Source organism: Carya illinoinensis, chromosome 13, assembly GCF_018687715.1.
Source record: "Carya illinoinensis cultivar Pawnee chromosome 13, C.illinoinensisPawnee_v1, whole genome shotgun sequence".
NCBI classification, from domain to species: domain Eukaryota; kingdom Viridiplantae; phylum Streptophyta; class Magnoliopsida; order Fagales; family Juglandaceae; genus Carya; species Carya illinoinensis.
The window spans coordinates 5,893,017-5,906,702 of record NC_056764.1 but is presented as its reverse complement, the minus strand read 5'-3'; the positions used below and the strand labels follow the sequence as shown (position 1 = coordinate 5,906,702).

The 13,686-nt window shown below is 34.4% G+C and overlaps 2 protein-coding genes across 2 annotated transcripts; one reads left to right on the top strand and one right to left on the bottom strand.

Annotated features, from left to right (window-relative positions):
- Nucleotides 1-582: 582 nt before the first annotated feature.
- Nucleotides 583-3,610, top strand: LOC122292311 (60S ribosomal protein L10). Its single transcript, XM_043100579.1, has 4 exons — nt 583-736; nt 2,019-2,520; nt 2,889-2,970; nt 3,306-3,610. The coding sequence occupies exons 1-4, from the start codon at nt 727-729 to the stop codon at nt 3,372-3,374; spliced, it is 663 nt and encodes a 220-aa protein (XP_042956513.1). The 5' UTR covers nt 583-726; the 3' UTR covers nt 3,375-3,610.
- Nucleotides 3,611-6,116: 2,506 nt separating this feature from the next.
- On the bottom strand, nt 6,117-10,927 carry LOC122292309 (KH domain-containing protein At3g08620-like). Its single transcript, XM_043100578.1, has 7 exons — nt 10,304-10,927; nt 10,104-10,192; nt 9,348-9,499; nt 8,061-8,177; nt 7,723-7,839; nt 7,388-7,531; nt 6,117-6,832 (listed from the first exon to the last, which is right to left on the bottom strand). Exons 1-7 carry the CDS (start codon nt 10,381-10,383, stop codon nt 6,686-6,688), a joined length of 846 nt encoding a protein of 281 aa, XP_042956512.1. The 5' UTR covers nt 10,384-10,927; the 3' UTR covers nt 6,117-6,685.
- Between the last annotated feature and the right edge of the window lie 2,759 nt (nt 10,928-13,686).

The following is a 13,686-nucleotide window of genomic DNA, read 5'->3' as shown; positions in this document are numbered from 1 at the left end:
CCACATGAAAAAAAAAAACTAACTTTTTAATTGTAGACCCTATTATTTTTTAAAATGATTACGTGATATTTATACATTTTATAACTGTATATAATATTACTCTATAAAATTTACTGCTACATGTATGTGAGTTTGTGCACGAAATTGCGCACACCTGGCTCTTCCATCACCTGCATCTAGCTTTTTTTATAGAGTTTTACTACATACAAACACAGTTGCACACTAATTTGTGTACCAATACTGATTTATTCATATTTAAGATTTAAATTAACACAGTTTTCAATAAAATCTACTTTTTAACCAATCACATCATATTAGTAAACAGATTGATACATAATTATGCTTGCAACTATATTTTTCTTTTTTCATAAGGATGTGTGCAAACTCACCTATTTTAAGCATTTTTCTTTTTCTTTCTTTTTTTATTTTTTATTTTTGCAGAAAAGGAAATTTTATTATAGAAATTTAAAAGAGACGGGTCCAAGAAGGAAACCGACTCATTATGACTGGGTTGGGCTGCGATACGTACACGTAATTGGACCGTGTCGGTTTAATGGGCCTATCAGCACGACGCAAGCTCACACGTACTCAGGATGTCCAAATTCCAGAAAGGTCCAATTTGGTACCGCCATACCCATCTGTATATATACCCAAGCCTTATTCTGCTCTATCAATTTTTAGGGTTCTATCGGCTGGAGGCCTTGTACTCAGCAGAGAAGAGTCGCCATGGGGAGGAGTAAGTCTCTTCTTTTTTAATTTTTTTTAATCTCTGATATTGATTTTTGAAAGTCATGATATGTGTCATTTGCGGTTTCGCTCAATCTTATGGCTTGATGTCGGAAATGGCCCCCTGGTCAGAAATTAAGGAGATATCTGTGATTGAATGATAATTTTTCGTGTTATTTATCTCGAACTGTTTTCTGACTAGCCTTAATTTTTTCCTCTTTCACTTATCGCTGCGAATTTGTTTTCCGTAAGGAGCATGTTTTGTGTGGTTACATGGCTTCGCGTATTCTTTGTTTGATTGCTAATATTTCATGGAAGAAGAAATGAATGGACATTAGATGCCTATTTTATTATTGTTAGTTAGAAGTAGTTTTTTTTTTTTTTTAAGGAAGGCATTTGGGATGTTGTGTTAAACTTGGGACTTCGAGGAACTTATTTCAAATAATGAAGTTAATAGTCTTTCGATTTACTCGATGCTATGAGAGTACATTCCTTTATTTGAAGGGATATCATGTTGAAAGTTGAATCTTGCTGAGCCTATTTGAAATAATAAAGTTAATGCCTTTTCGATTAATTGGTGCTACAAAAGAACATTCATATGTTAAGTGCCACAGGCCGATTGGCTGTGAACTAGACGAGGTGGATCCATTTTGAGATTGTGATGTCACCTAGTTGAGGATCATAAAACCGAGATTTGTTAGATGTAAGAATACTACGGTTTGCATATACAAATGAAGGACAGCGACCTAATAATAATTCTAGGGTGGGAACATTTAACGATATGATGCTGATACAAATTTGGTGTTCTCTATATTTTTATTTAAATGATGATGGGTGAATATGTTTGTTGTTAATGGAAAAATCTGAATGAAGTCACACTTTAATTGAAACTATCCGAATTGCCTACAGATATTATGTTCCTTGTCACTTATTAAAAAAAAATGCATGTCCATCGTAAAACTCTGTTCTGCTAGTTGCCAGAATTTCTACTGGAAGCCTCTATAGTTCACTAGATGATGGGTAGTTTATGTGAAGTGGTTTGGGATTCTGCTTTCTGTGCTTCTCTTTACTATTAGCATTGTTTTTGTAACTTTTCGACATATTCGGGTTCACTTATTTCACGGTGCAGTATATTTTTTCATTATAGTTTATCATTACCTACTATTGTTGGGCTTTTACATTTTAGATGTAATGCTTCAAACTGAATATTTCTGAAGTATCAAAATTTTTCTAGGTGCTTATGTTTGCAAGGTAATTGGTGGCACAGTATTTGATGACCTTTTGTTTTGCAGGACCTGCGAGGTGTTATCGCCAGATCAAGAACAAGCCATACCCAAAATCACGGTTTTGCCGTGGTGTACCTGACCCCAAGATCAGGATTTATGATGTAGGAATGAAGAAGAAAGGTGTGGATGAGTTCCCTTTCTGTGTTCATTTGGTTTCATGGGAAAAAGAGAATGTTTCAAGTGAAGCTCTTGAGGCCGCACGTATTGCTTGCAACAAATATATGACCAAATTTGCTGGGAAAGACGCATTCCATTTGCGAGTCAGGGTGCATCCTTTCCATGTCCTGCGTATCAACAAGATGCTTTCATGTGCTGGAGCTGATAGGCTTCAGACTGGGATGAGGGGTGCTTTTGGGAAACCACTGGGCACTTGTGCGAGAGTGAGCATTGGCCAAGTTCTCCTGTCTGTTCGTTGCAAGGATGGCAACAGCCATAATGCACAGGAGGCCCTACGCCGTGCAAAGTTCAAGTTTCCTGGTCGTCAGAAGATCATTGTCAGCAGGAAGTGGTACGTGGGCATATTCATCATCTGTTTTGAACTTCCATTATTAAAGTGCTCTTACAGGTCCACTAGATTTTATTTTTCCTTTTGAGGAATTGTGTTTGAATACTGAGGTAAATATAATGCGTTTTTTAGGATTGCTTTTGATTTTGGTGATTTTTTTTTTTTTGCCTTTTTGGGTAACTCCTTTATTTTTTGTTGGAATAGGTTTGTTCTTAGGTGCTGTTAATTTGTTTTATTTTTTTGTCATATTTCATCTTCAAGTCTTTTATTAGATTGCCGTCTTTTATTAGATGGCTTAATGAACACCCACTCTCTCCAACATAGGATATACTGAGTTTTATACCTTATTCTTTATATGTTGCAATGTTCAGGGGCTTCACCAAGTTCAACAGGACAGATTACTTGAGGTTCAAAAGGGAGAATCGGATTGTACCAGATGGTGTCAATGCTAAGGTTTGTCTTTGATGATTTTTGTAGAATATGTAATGACTGAGTTATGTTAAAGTGGTTCTGTTGATCCCTACCTCTCTCTCTCTCTCTCTCTCTCTCTCTCTCTCTCTCTCTCTCTCAAATTATGTTAATTTCAATATTGTAAGAAAACTTCTCCCTACCACACTCTCATCCCACTATGATGAGGTGGCATTGTTCATCAACCATTTAATATTTCTTTAAAAAATAGATGATGATCCAAGAGTAATAAAAGTGCCACATTTTACATATGAGATGAGTGTGTGATTTGTAACTCATCTTATAAATTCATAACCATCAAAGTTTTCTCAATCTTGCAGCTTCTTGGATGCCATGGACCTTTGGCGAACCGTCGACCTGGAACAGCATTTTTGGAAGCTACTGCTTAGGATATATTGTTGCTTTAGAATGTGTTCTACAGTTGGCATTCAAGTTTTGATCGCTGTTATAGAGCTACCTAGAGTGTACCTCTTTGCTTTTGTAATGGATATCATGTGTGCTTTTGTAATGGTTATATTTGGTGGATTTACAGGTTTTGTTTAATGTTTGGAATATATTGTGTTCTTAAGTCTCTGTTTGGATAGACTATTCATTATTTTATCAATATTTTTTTACCTACTTTTCACTATTACTATTCACTATTATTCAATATTTTATTGCTATTTTTTTATTATTATTTACAGATCATTTGAAATCACTTCACTATTCAAATGCATTCCACATTCTTTTGCTCAAGCTGTTATTGTTATTATCTACCTCAATTCTAGAGGCCCAGAGGGGTTACTCTCGAAACCTTCATTGAATGTTGGTGCTTCGACCGATACAGAAAGCCAGGCTCTTCGCAAAATTTGCCTTCGGTTTCTATTCACAAGGAATATGTCGGAGCACGAGAAAGATGTTATCCAGCTCAAAATGCCTAAAAACATCTACAACCGTAATAATAAATTTTCCATAAAAATAAATTGGGTTGGGTAGACTCCACTCCACTCCACTCCATATTCATCAACAAGTACCATAGCCAAGCAACATTTTTTGAACCCTTGATCTAGCTTGCATGAGGGACGTGACGTTTTCTTCTTAGAAAATTGAAATCCCTTCTCGTCTCCCTCATGATTGCATGTCTGAAACCCTAAACTCTTGTGCATGGCATTATCCTCGCAAATATTGGAAGGAACAGCAAAGGATCCCTCTATAGTAGTAGAAGCAAAATCTTCAGAACCCTGAACTGGCAAGAAGATAAATAGGTGAGGAAGTAAGATAAAGCATGCTTACGATATGGAGACCAAAAACTTGAGTTGAGACCAGACCATCATCGATTTGGATGAAACAAGTGCTTCAGAAGCTTCTTCGACTTCATCTAATGGCATTGCAATTTGTAAGTTAGCTGAATTCCCAAGACATTACTAACAGTTGTAGAAAAGTAAGACAGCATGTACTTTACGAAAAAAAAAAAAGAAGATAGAAGTTTAAAAAAAAAAAGGACACATTATCATGACTAATGTTTCTTATAGAGTACCATTTTGTAACAATCAAAGAATTGAAGCATCTCTTTAATATTGACCGTTGATGCATTTTTAGGTATGTTCGAAGCCCAACGATGCGAATGGACAGCTCCTGATAGTGGCTTGGACATTGATATGGTATTCTTGTGTGGAGTGGCTGATCTTTTGCCAGCTTCTTGTCCCTTCACCTTTACGTGTCTGATTTTGATATTTTTCATCTTTCTTCTTTGTATTTTCCTTCTCTTCCTTCTGCTTTTGGTAATCTTTTCCTAACAGGCTGGGTTGGTTCATTTTATACCTAACATTGACCATTAACATTGTAAAAACCAAATCATTTCCATTCTCTCTTTTTTATTAGTGCTACCGACCATCTTTTTTTATCATCATTCTTGCATCATTTTATGATATGGTATAAATTTTTAGAGATTATTTTTTATATTTCATTTATAAAATAATGATTTAATCACGTATCAAAAGATGTTAAAAGAATAATAATAAAATTAATGATAAATATAATTTTTATTTTATTTATTTGGTCTTGCATCTTAATATGTCAACTCTTGAGTGATCACAAGTAAATTAAAGACGGGAGTATTTACATTTGGACATTGAGACGACTTGACAGAATTAAGATGTTTTATGAGATTTTAGAAACGAGGTAGAGAAAAAGTTTGATTAAAAATATTATAAAATTAAAATATTGTAATAATATAAATTTTTAATATAATTTTTGTTTTAGGATTTAAAAAGTTAAATTGTTTTTTTATATTTTATTTATATTTTTAAAAAATTATAATGATTAAATAATAATTAGATGAAAAAATTAAAAAATATTTAGATGAGATATCGACCAAGCCAGCTTTGAATTTGGAGAACGTTGCTGCATTATAAAAAGGAGACAGATACATCCATTCGCGGCAAAGATGGTTGAAGCTTTTGACTCTTCCCAAAGAGGAAAAATAAAATAAGGTTAACCTGGGGGACTTCTTTTCAGAATTTCATAAGTCAGCCAAACTTTTCTGACATCTCTCAAATCCCCAACTCCTTTTCAAATAAACAAACCAACAAAAATTACTTAAAATGCATTCTTAATGAGCATTCAAAGGGTTAATCATGAGAGCGTCAAAAGTTCTAAAAGACCTGAACTTGCTGGTTGCGAGCTGCTTCGTACGTGTTAGAGATGCAAGCAATCCTTTGTCATGTTTGATATTTTTGCACCCTCAATCATATGATATTATGGTCAAGATTGTACCGCTTTTTCTTTTTCTTTTTTTATCAACCTTAATGGTCGAAACTGTGTCAATTAACAGGGTGATGGTGCTATCAGGCTACAGGCACAAGACCCACGTCTCCAAAATGGAGATCATGGATTCGACCCCTCTCCCTATATATATATATATATATACACATATATTTATATAAGCAGAGTGATGGTGATTTGGAGATGCCAAATGCAGTTTTCTCAGTTAAAACAACAAATCCCTTTTGAGTCTTTCGACCCAACATATGAAAATAGCTGCCATGAGAACAAAGAACAGGAAAATAATAGAAGAAAAAAGAACAAGAGTGTAAGTTGCATTCATATCAAATAATTGCACACCTGCAAAAAATAAAGCTAAACAAACAAAATTTCCAATATAAAATGGCAGTAGAATTAAAAACTCTCTTTTCACAAAATTGTTTGTAGTTTCTATTCCGTCCTAGGATGTCATGTCTTTGAAGACTTACAAGCTACTGTACTTCTTTTGTGCAGAGTTTACAGCTTGTTTGTCTCTCAGATAACCAAGACCACCTTGCTAAAAAAGAAATAGATATATCCACCATACACACATTCTCCCTTCTTTTGTCTTTTTGACATGACCATAAAAGTGAAGCGCAACTCCTCCAAAGATCACATATTGCACCATAGATATTGGCGGTGGTGATATAATCTGGACTTGTAAAATCTAAACAGGTCAACTTTAGAGTTCTATGCTACAAGCGCAACCAACAACAATGATAAAAGCTAAAAGAATTTCCCTCTCCACTCCCCTGTTAAGGACTCAGAAAATTGTCCCAGTCTTCAGGCTTCAGAAACATCAGCAAGGCCCTCTTTTTGTAGCTATGCAGAACTGAGATAAAACTAGGCCATGAATTGGCAAGAATATTTCGGACTCTGTCCTGGAGGAACACAATAGAAGACTGAACTGGATAAATCGCTATCGACCAGTTTTGACCCGTTTCATTCCACTGGAACTGAAAGGAGAGATGCTAGAACTCAGTTGAGGGCTCTCTTCTCTAAAATTGGAATTTAGCATAGCCAGTTCCCTCAACTGCTGCGTCTTATAAAAATCTTGCGATTCATCCTGCACATCAAAATTGGAGAAAGTGTGTGAGGACATTATAATCATACAAGTGCAAGGAATCTTTAAAATGACACATTCAAACATGCATGAGTGTGTAAGAATTATACCCTTCTCTATCCAGAATGTGCTAATTTTTAAAGGGAATGTCACTTTGGACCGGAAAAGACTAGATTGATTATAAATGTGACATAAAAAGTAAAGAGAGATTTGTTTTAGAAGTAACAAAGATTACAGACAGTTTTTCGCAAGCATAAAGACACAGTTGAAGACTGAAAGCAAGTACATAGTTCCAAGAATCTAACATTGCCACAAGATCTTCCAAGGAAGAATCACAACATGGTCATATTCCAAAAGCCATTAATTCCTAAGTTCAGCTATTAGAATGTAATCATAATAATAGTGTTAATTTGACTCTTTAGTTGTCAATAACCCAAGACTACTGAATGGACCATGTGCAAATGCCCAAAGTAATGTTCATTATGAAAGAGTAACATGATCTTATTGTATTTGAAGTTTTGAACACTCTAAAGAAGGAATGAGACTTTAGATTGATACCATAGGTTTCAGAAGTTCTTCTAAAATTTCTTGTGCTTGTCTCAACCGTATACCAATCACATTGGCAGGTAATTCAGCCTCGATTAAAATGTGCAGTGGATCATTCAGGTGCTCATAACCTGGTCTTCCCCTTAATGACTCCTCCTGAGAATACAAAAGCATAGAAGAATATTTATGAGTCATGAAGAGATAGATGTAAGATAAATCCAGAAATGGCCAAAGAGGATTAGAGTAGCCTCTCCACCTAGCTAGTGTTAAGGTTTTTTTATTTTTTTTGTCAGTAAGGCTGTGTTGAGTTAGCTTCTATATGTATGTTCTACAAGAAAAAATAGTACCTTGTCTAGGTCTTTTATCGAACCTTTTCCTCGAATAAACACACGGCAACCTGTAGAGGCTTCCACCCGCTTTAGTGAATTGCCTCTAGGGCCCAGCAGCCGGCCAACAAAGTTGAACTGAAACATATTTTAATACCACCCACAGAGAGAGAGAGAGAGAGAGAGAGAGAGAGAGAGAGAGAGAGAGAGAGATTTTAGTACCCTCTAATCTTACATTGTGTAAGAAACATCCAGAGAAGGCAAATAGATATATTTCTGTAACTTTCAAAAGAATTCAACAGAAATATAATTAAGATATCAATATCAAATAATGCTTTCAAATTGTTCATATCACTTACATTCGGATAACTTTCCACAGGAATCTCCAAGCGTAAAACCCTCTTGACATTGTAAGAACTTGGGCTCGCTGGTGCTGCTTTCCAATCCATATTCATCCCTTGTGATCCTCCTAATCTCTGTTACATCATGAACCTAACCTCTTAGTACTGTTAAAACTAGATCCACGTATTCTTAAACAGCGCCACCCAACACGACTAAAGCTTCTCATAAGCAATTCCCCATGCATCAGATACAACCCTTTTATTACCAGCACAACCCCAAAGAACATGGAATTTGGCATCTGGTTAACTTAGCACTGAACACAAACTGAAATAGGGGGAGAAAAAGAGGGGGAGAAGGAGTTACAGATTAACAAAAAATAAATGTCTTAGGCCTGGTTTGTTTTCACAAACCATCTCATCTCATCTAATCATTACAAAGCTGTTATGAGAAATTAACATAAAGAACTGTACAAAGGGCACAGCTTAAGGTACACTTGAATGTACAACTACAAGGCACCACAACAAATGACAGCTTAAGGACTGGTTTCTGCTTAATTTTGTGCGAGAAATTTAGCCACATTTACAGTCAGTGCGTCTGACACCAGTAAACAACTGAAGACAACTAAGGCCATGCACAAATCCAACACTTCTTGCCACGCTCCAGGGCATATTTCCCAATCAAGTTGTCACATGTTTTTGGAAGTATCAGTGAGGCAAACCAGGAGGAATCATGCAATATGCTAATAGGTGGGTTACATATGCAACATGAGATGCATCCATTTCACACATTGAATTATTGGCAATAAGTCAGTGTGACCTATGAACTTGATGCAATATTGAATGGGCAAAAACCAGATGTTCTTGAATTTCCAGGCAAAAGTATAACAAATAATTTTGAGCTAACTAGTGATTGGCCAGACAAATCAAGTTCTATTATAAGTCAAAAACAAAATATCGTTGGTTTATGATGGGAAGCAGAAACATCAAGCCAATTTGAACCACGTGAAATCTAGTTTATAACCAACGCTCTGCTTGGAATCCAGAAAGCACCACATTGAAATTTTGGCTATATTTGATTAAGGATAAATGGTATCATACGCTTTACACATGTTTTCCTTTTGGATTTTCCAAGCATGACATGTAAATCTTAGGCAAGGGCTATACATGTTTGATCATACTCAGTGAAAACAGTAAAAGAGGATGTAATGCATAGATAATAGTGGGAGAGAGAAGACTGATTTACAAGAAGTGGAGACTGGAGAGAACTGACAGAGCAATACGATTAGCAGAATTGCAAATACTTACTTCATGTGGCAGGCCATTCCAACCACCGAAGCCTGTTGGCCTATTGTTTGACATTATATCAAATGAAGCCATAGGGCCAGGGCTTCCACGCTGCAGTCTATCATAGTCACTAAACCCATGATTGGGAGTCATTCCAGAAACCCGTCGGATCTCTGTGACATAAAAGAGTACAGAAATTATACATTTTCTCTTTTCAATATTTAGAATACAAACTACTAAGATTATAATGGGCGATTACAAGTTACTTGGAGTGGGGTGAAGGGTGAAATAAAACAATCATAACAGTTGACTTGATGAGAGACCACACTTCTTTCTCATTCCCATTTTAAGTATGTGCTAGACACCATTACCAAAGGGCAAAGGTAGGCATAACAGCAGAACCTGTCCTGTTGCTTTCCATCTCCAAGAAAAAAGAATTTACTCTTCTTTTCCTTTTTTTTCAACGGTACAAAAATGTTATCAGCTAGTAATATGCAAAAACCGTGTACTTCCTATCAGACAAGGAATACGGGTTCGACCCCATCGACCCCTTAATTAATTATCTTACAAACATCAATAAGATGCAGTCATATTTCTGTTTAAAGCATTATATAGATAGCATGGTTCAAGTGTCTTCCTAAGATATACGTTGGACTCCAAGAATGTATATCAATAGGAATTTTGTCAAGTATTACGAAATTGTACTATAGGGATCAGGTAAATCAATTAGAACTACGAAAGAAAGAACATGCATAGATATAGATCCGAAGAACCAACCTTGATTCAAGAGTCGACTACAGATAGGAAGGACCTGCACGAAGGGTCCAAGTTTCTGGTGCTCCGCTAACAACTCTGTCAAGTACACACTAGAAAAGAAGATGGCACAAAACAAAACACCAAGAGATTAATATAAAAGCTATTTTAAAGGTGGACATGGAATTCAAAATTCTCATCAAGTTGTGAAATTGATTGCTTGCCTGTCGACATCCGCGTTGCTTCTTACATGCGGAGATAGAGTTCTTGCGGGCGAGAAATTTTGCGAGTATAAACCTGACATGAATCTTAATAGAGTATATGCACCCCAAAAGAACGAATCTTTGGTTGCAAAGAGGAGAGAGAAGCGGGCAAAGGTTGGGGGAGAGGTACAGCAAGCCAACTCCAAAAGGTTCTTCCAAAGGGAAGTTCCGAACCAAACGACGCCGAGATAGTAAATGGTGGGGGAAGAAGAGACGGGGAAGGTTATATAAAAACTAAAGATTGATGATAATCTAGTATCTTTTGCTTTCAAAAGCTACTTAATGCAGTAGGAACGGTGGGGTTCCAACTAGGGTCGGCTTTGAATGGCGCTGTGTTGGGCTTCAATCTGTTGAAAGTTTCCACAGATGTGTGGTGTACTTATCTAAAGCTAAGAGAGAGAGAGAGACAGGTTGCGCAAAGGCAGAGGGCTTTTTCTCATGAAAGTAAGCTGCTGTAAGATTTAAGATTGACACCATCACAGTAACAACAGCAACAGGGAACAGCGGCCAAAGACCTAATAATGAAATGCGTGCACACTGCGTGTAAAGCGCGTGGGGAAAAAGAGCTTTGAATCATGGTACAATGCGAAGGAAGCCATACCAAGCAAGCAATGTGCAGCCGTGGGGGCCGCTTACATAGCATATGCTTTCTCCAACCACGTTAAATGCCGCAGTTTAAGATACGGTAACGCAGGTTTACTTGCGTATTAGCCTCCTGATAATACCGTCACAATACTTTTTTATTATTATTTGCCTGACTGTAAATTGTGAAATGCAACCCTGCGTCTGCGTCGCAACAAAGAAAGAAATGAAGAGTTGCAGGGTCCCGTCCCTTGTGGTGGGCGCACGTGGTTTGAATCTGAAGTGTCAGAATGGACTACGTTGTCCAACACCACTGGAGGATCTATCTTAACGCAATTTTATCGTCTTTAATATACTGTTTCATCACACAAAATTTTTATTTTAAATATAAAATTTTTATTTTATTATTATAATTTTTTTAAATTTTTATATAAAATATAATAAATAATTTAACTTTTTTCTTACTTTTTTAAATTTTAAAATAATAATAATATTAAAATATAATATTTTAATATTTAATTTTAAAATTTAAAATTTTCATTTAAGAATTCTCAATAACTAAGCAAAACTAGATTCTTAGTTAAAACATCTCGACAATCCGTTTTGGTTTACACTCTCCTTAATATAAAAAATATATATAATTATTTTAATAATTACATTAATAAAATATATAAAAAATGCTTAAAAATAATTATATATAACAAAATTTATATATAAAATAATATAAAGTAGATCCTATCACATTTATTATTTATTTAATTATATCTAAAATATTGATATGAACAACAATAAATATTTATGAACAAATCCATATGAATGTTTATGTTATATTTTAAGTTCTCAAATTTGGGAAATTTTTGTACCCACTTTTGATATCAATCAAGATAGGAAAGTGTCATCACCATTAAAATGTATTGCTCAGATAACTAATACAAAATGGGAGTGAATTGAGTTATATTTAATAAAAATAATAATTATAAATCAAATATACAATATAAAATATAAACAAAATATGAAACAGTAATAAATATAATAAGGGTAAGAGAGAAGCAAACTCAATATATTAACGAGGTTCGGCCTCACTGCCTACGTCCTCGCCTCAAGTTACCCCTTGAGGATCCCCAAATTCACTATTCAACCTCATTCAGGTGGAGATAGAAACCTATTACACCTTTGAACAACACCGCTACAAAGGATCCGTGTAGAACACCCTCTACACTTACAATCACCTTATACATAGTGATTCAACCATTTCCCGTGTAGAACATTTTCTATACACACAAGGGTTATACACACCTTTTTTTTCTGATACAAGAGCTGATAGTAGGTAAATTATCAGAAAACACTCATCAATGAATAAAATAAGAACAATACAGCGCAAATTATATTTCTCAAAATGAACAATGAGTAAGGCTCAATGCTTAGAGAAGAGAGAATGAAAGTTTAGAATGAATGTTGTATGCTCTGGATGTTTTGAATGTGAAGCTCTCAAATAATCTATTTATATGCATATGAGACTTCATATTCAAATTTAAAAAGATTCACATGTCAAAGACAACATCATTCACTTTTTTTAAAAAAATCAAACCTAATCTTTTACTTTTGGCATATGACAAAAGGAACACATTTTCCTTTTCAAAAAATTCAAACCTAATCTTTTATTTTTTGCATATGACAAAAGGAGCACACTTTCATTTTCAAAAAAATTCAAAACTAATCTCTTTACTTTTTGTATATGACAAAAGGAGCACACTTTATTTTTCAAATATTTCAAACAAAATCATCTACCTTTTGCATAAGTCAAAAAAAGCATCAATCACTTTTGAAAATATTCAAACAAAACATGCACATGTGAAAGATGACAATCAATCATTTTTAATATTTTCAAAGTTCAACCCTTTAATCAAGGTATGCACATGTGAAAGATGACAATCAATCATTTTTCAAAATTTTCAAATTTAATTTTCAAAATATTCATGCACATGTAGAAAATATATTTTAATGTTTTATGATAAAATATTAATTTTGAACATTAATCCTAATTTCGAATTTTGAAGAGATTTACAATATTACTCTATAACTTTAATGTGAACTTGTTCCCTTCTTGCTCATGCTTGTTTCCTTGATGTGCTTGACTCTATTGTGTAGACAACTTGGGTTTGAGACTTCTTTATTCTTTAAATTTATTTGTTATTATCAAAATTCATTTGTAAATATATAATTACACAAAGTTTGAAATCTTGGATTCAATAAAATGCATCACATGACTTACTGTGATTGGAAATGACAATTGCAGAGTGAAGAATATCATTACTCTTATTAATATGCTCCATGTCCTTCTTAATTGAATTTCATAAATCATTTTCAAAAAATCAAGTATAAAAAATAATTAATAATTTAATAGATTGTATCAAGATTTTCCCATCAATGTAGAGTGAAACTTTATGCTTTGGTATCTTGGTGTGAATTAAGGGAGCCTTTAATTGTTTACCTTTTCTTTTTGACTTTTTATAATTCGTTAAAGAAAAGATATTTGCAGTCATAGTATGTGTAATTATTATATAATTTTTTTTAAAAATTGAGTAAATATAAGACTCGTATAAAAAAAATTAATTTTTTTAATAATATACTCTATTATTTTTTAAAACGATTATGTGACAATTACGTACTTTACGACTGAATGTGATATTACTTATAATAAATAAATATGCCTTGCTAAAGAGGCAAGAGGCCATTAAAGATTTCTAAACTGTATGATTGAA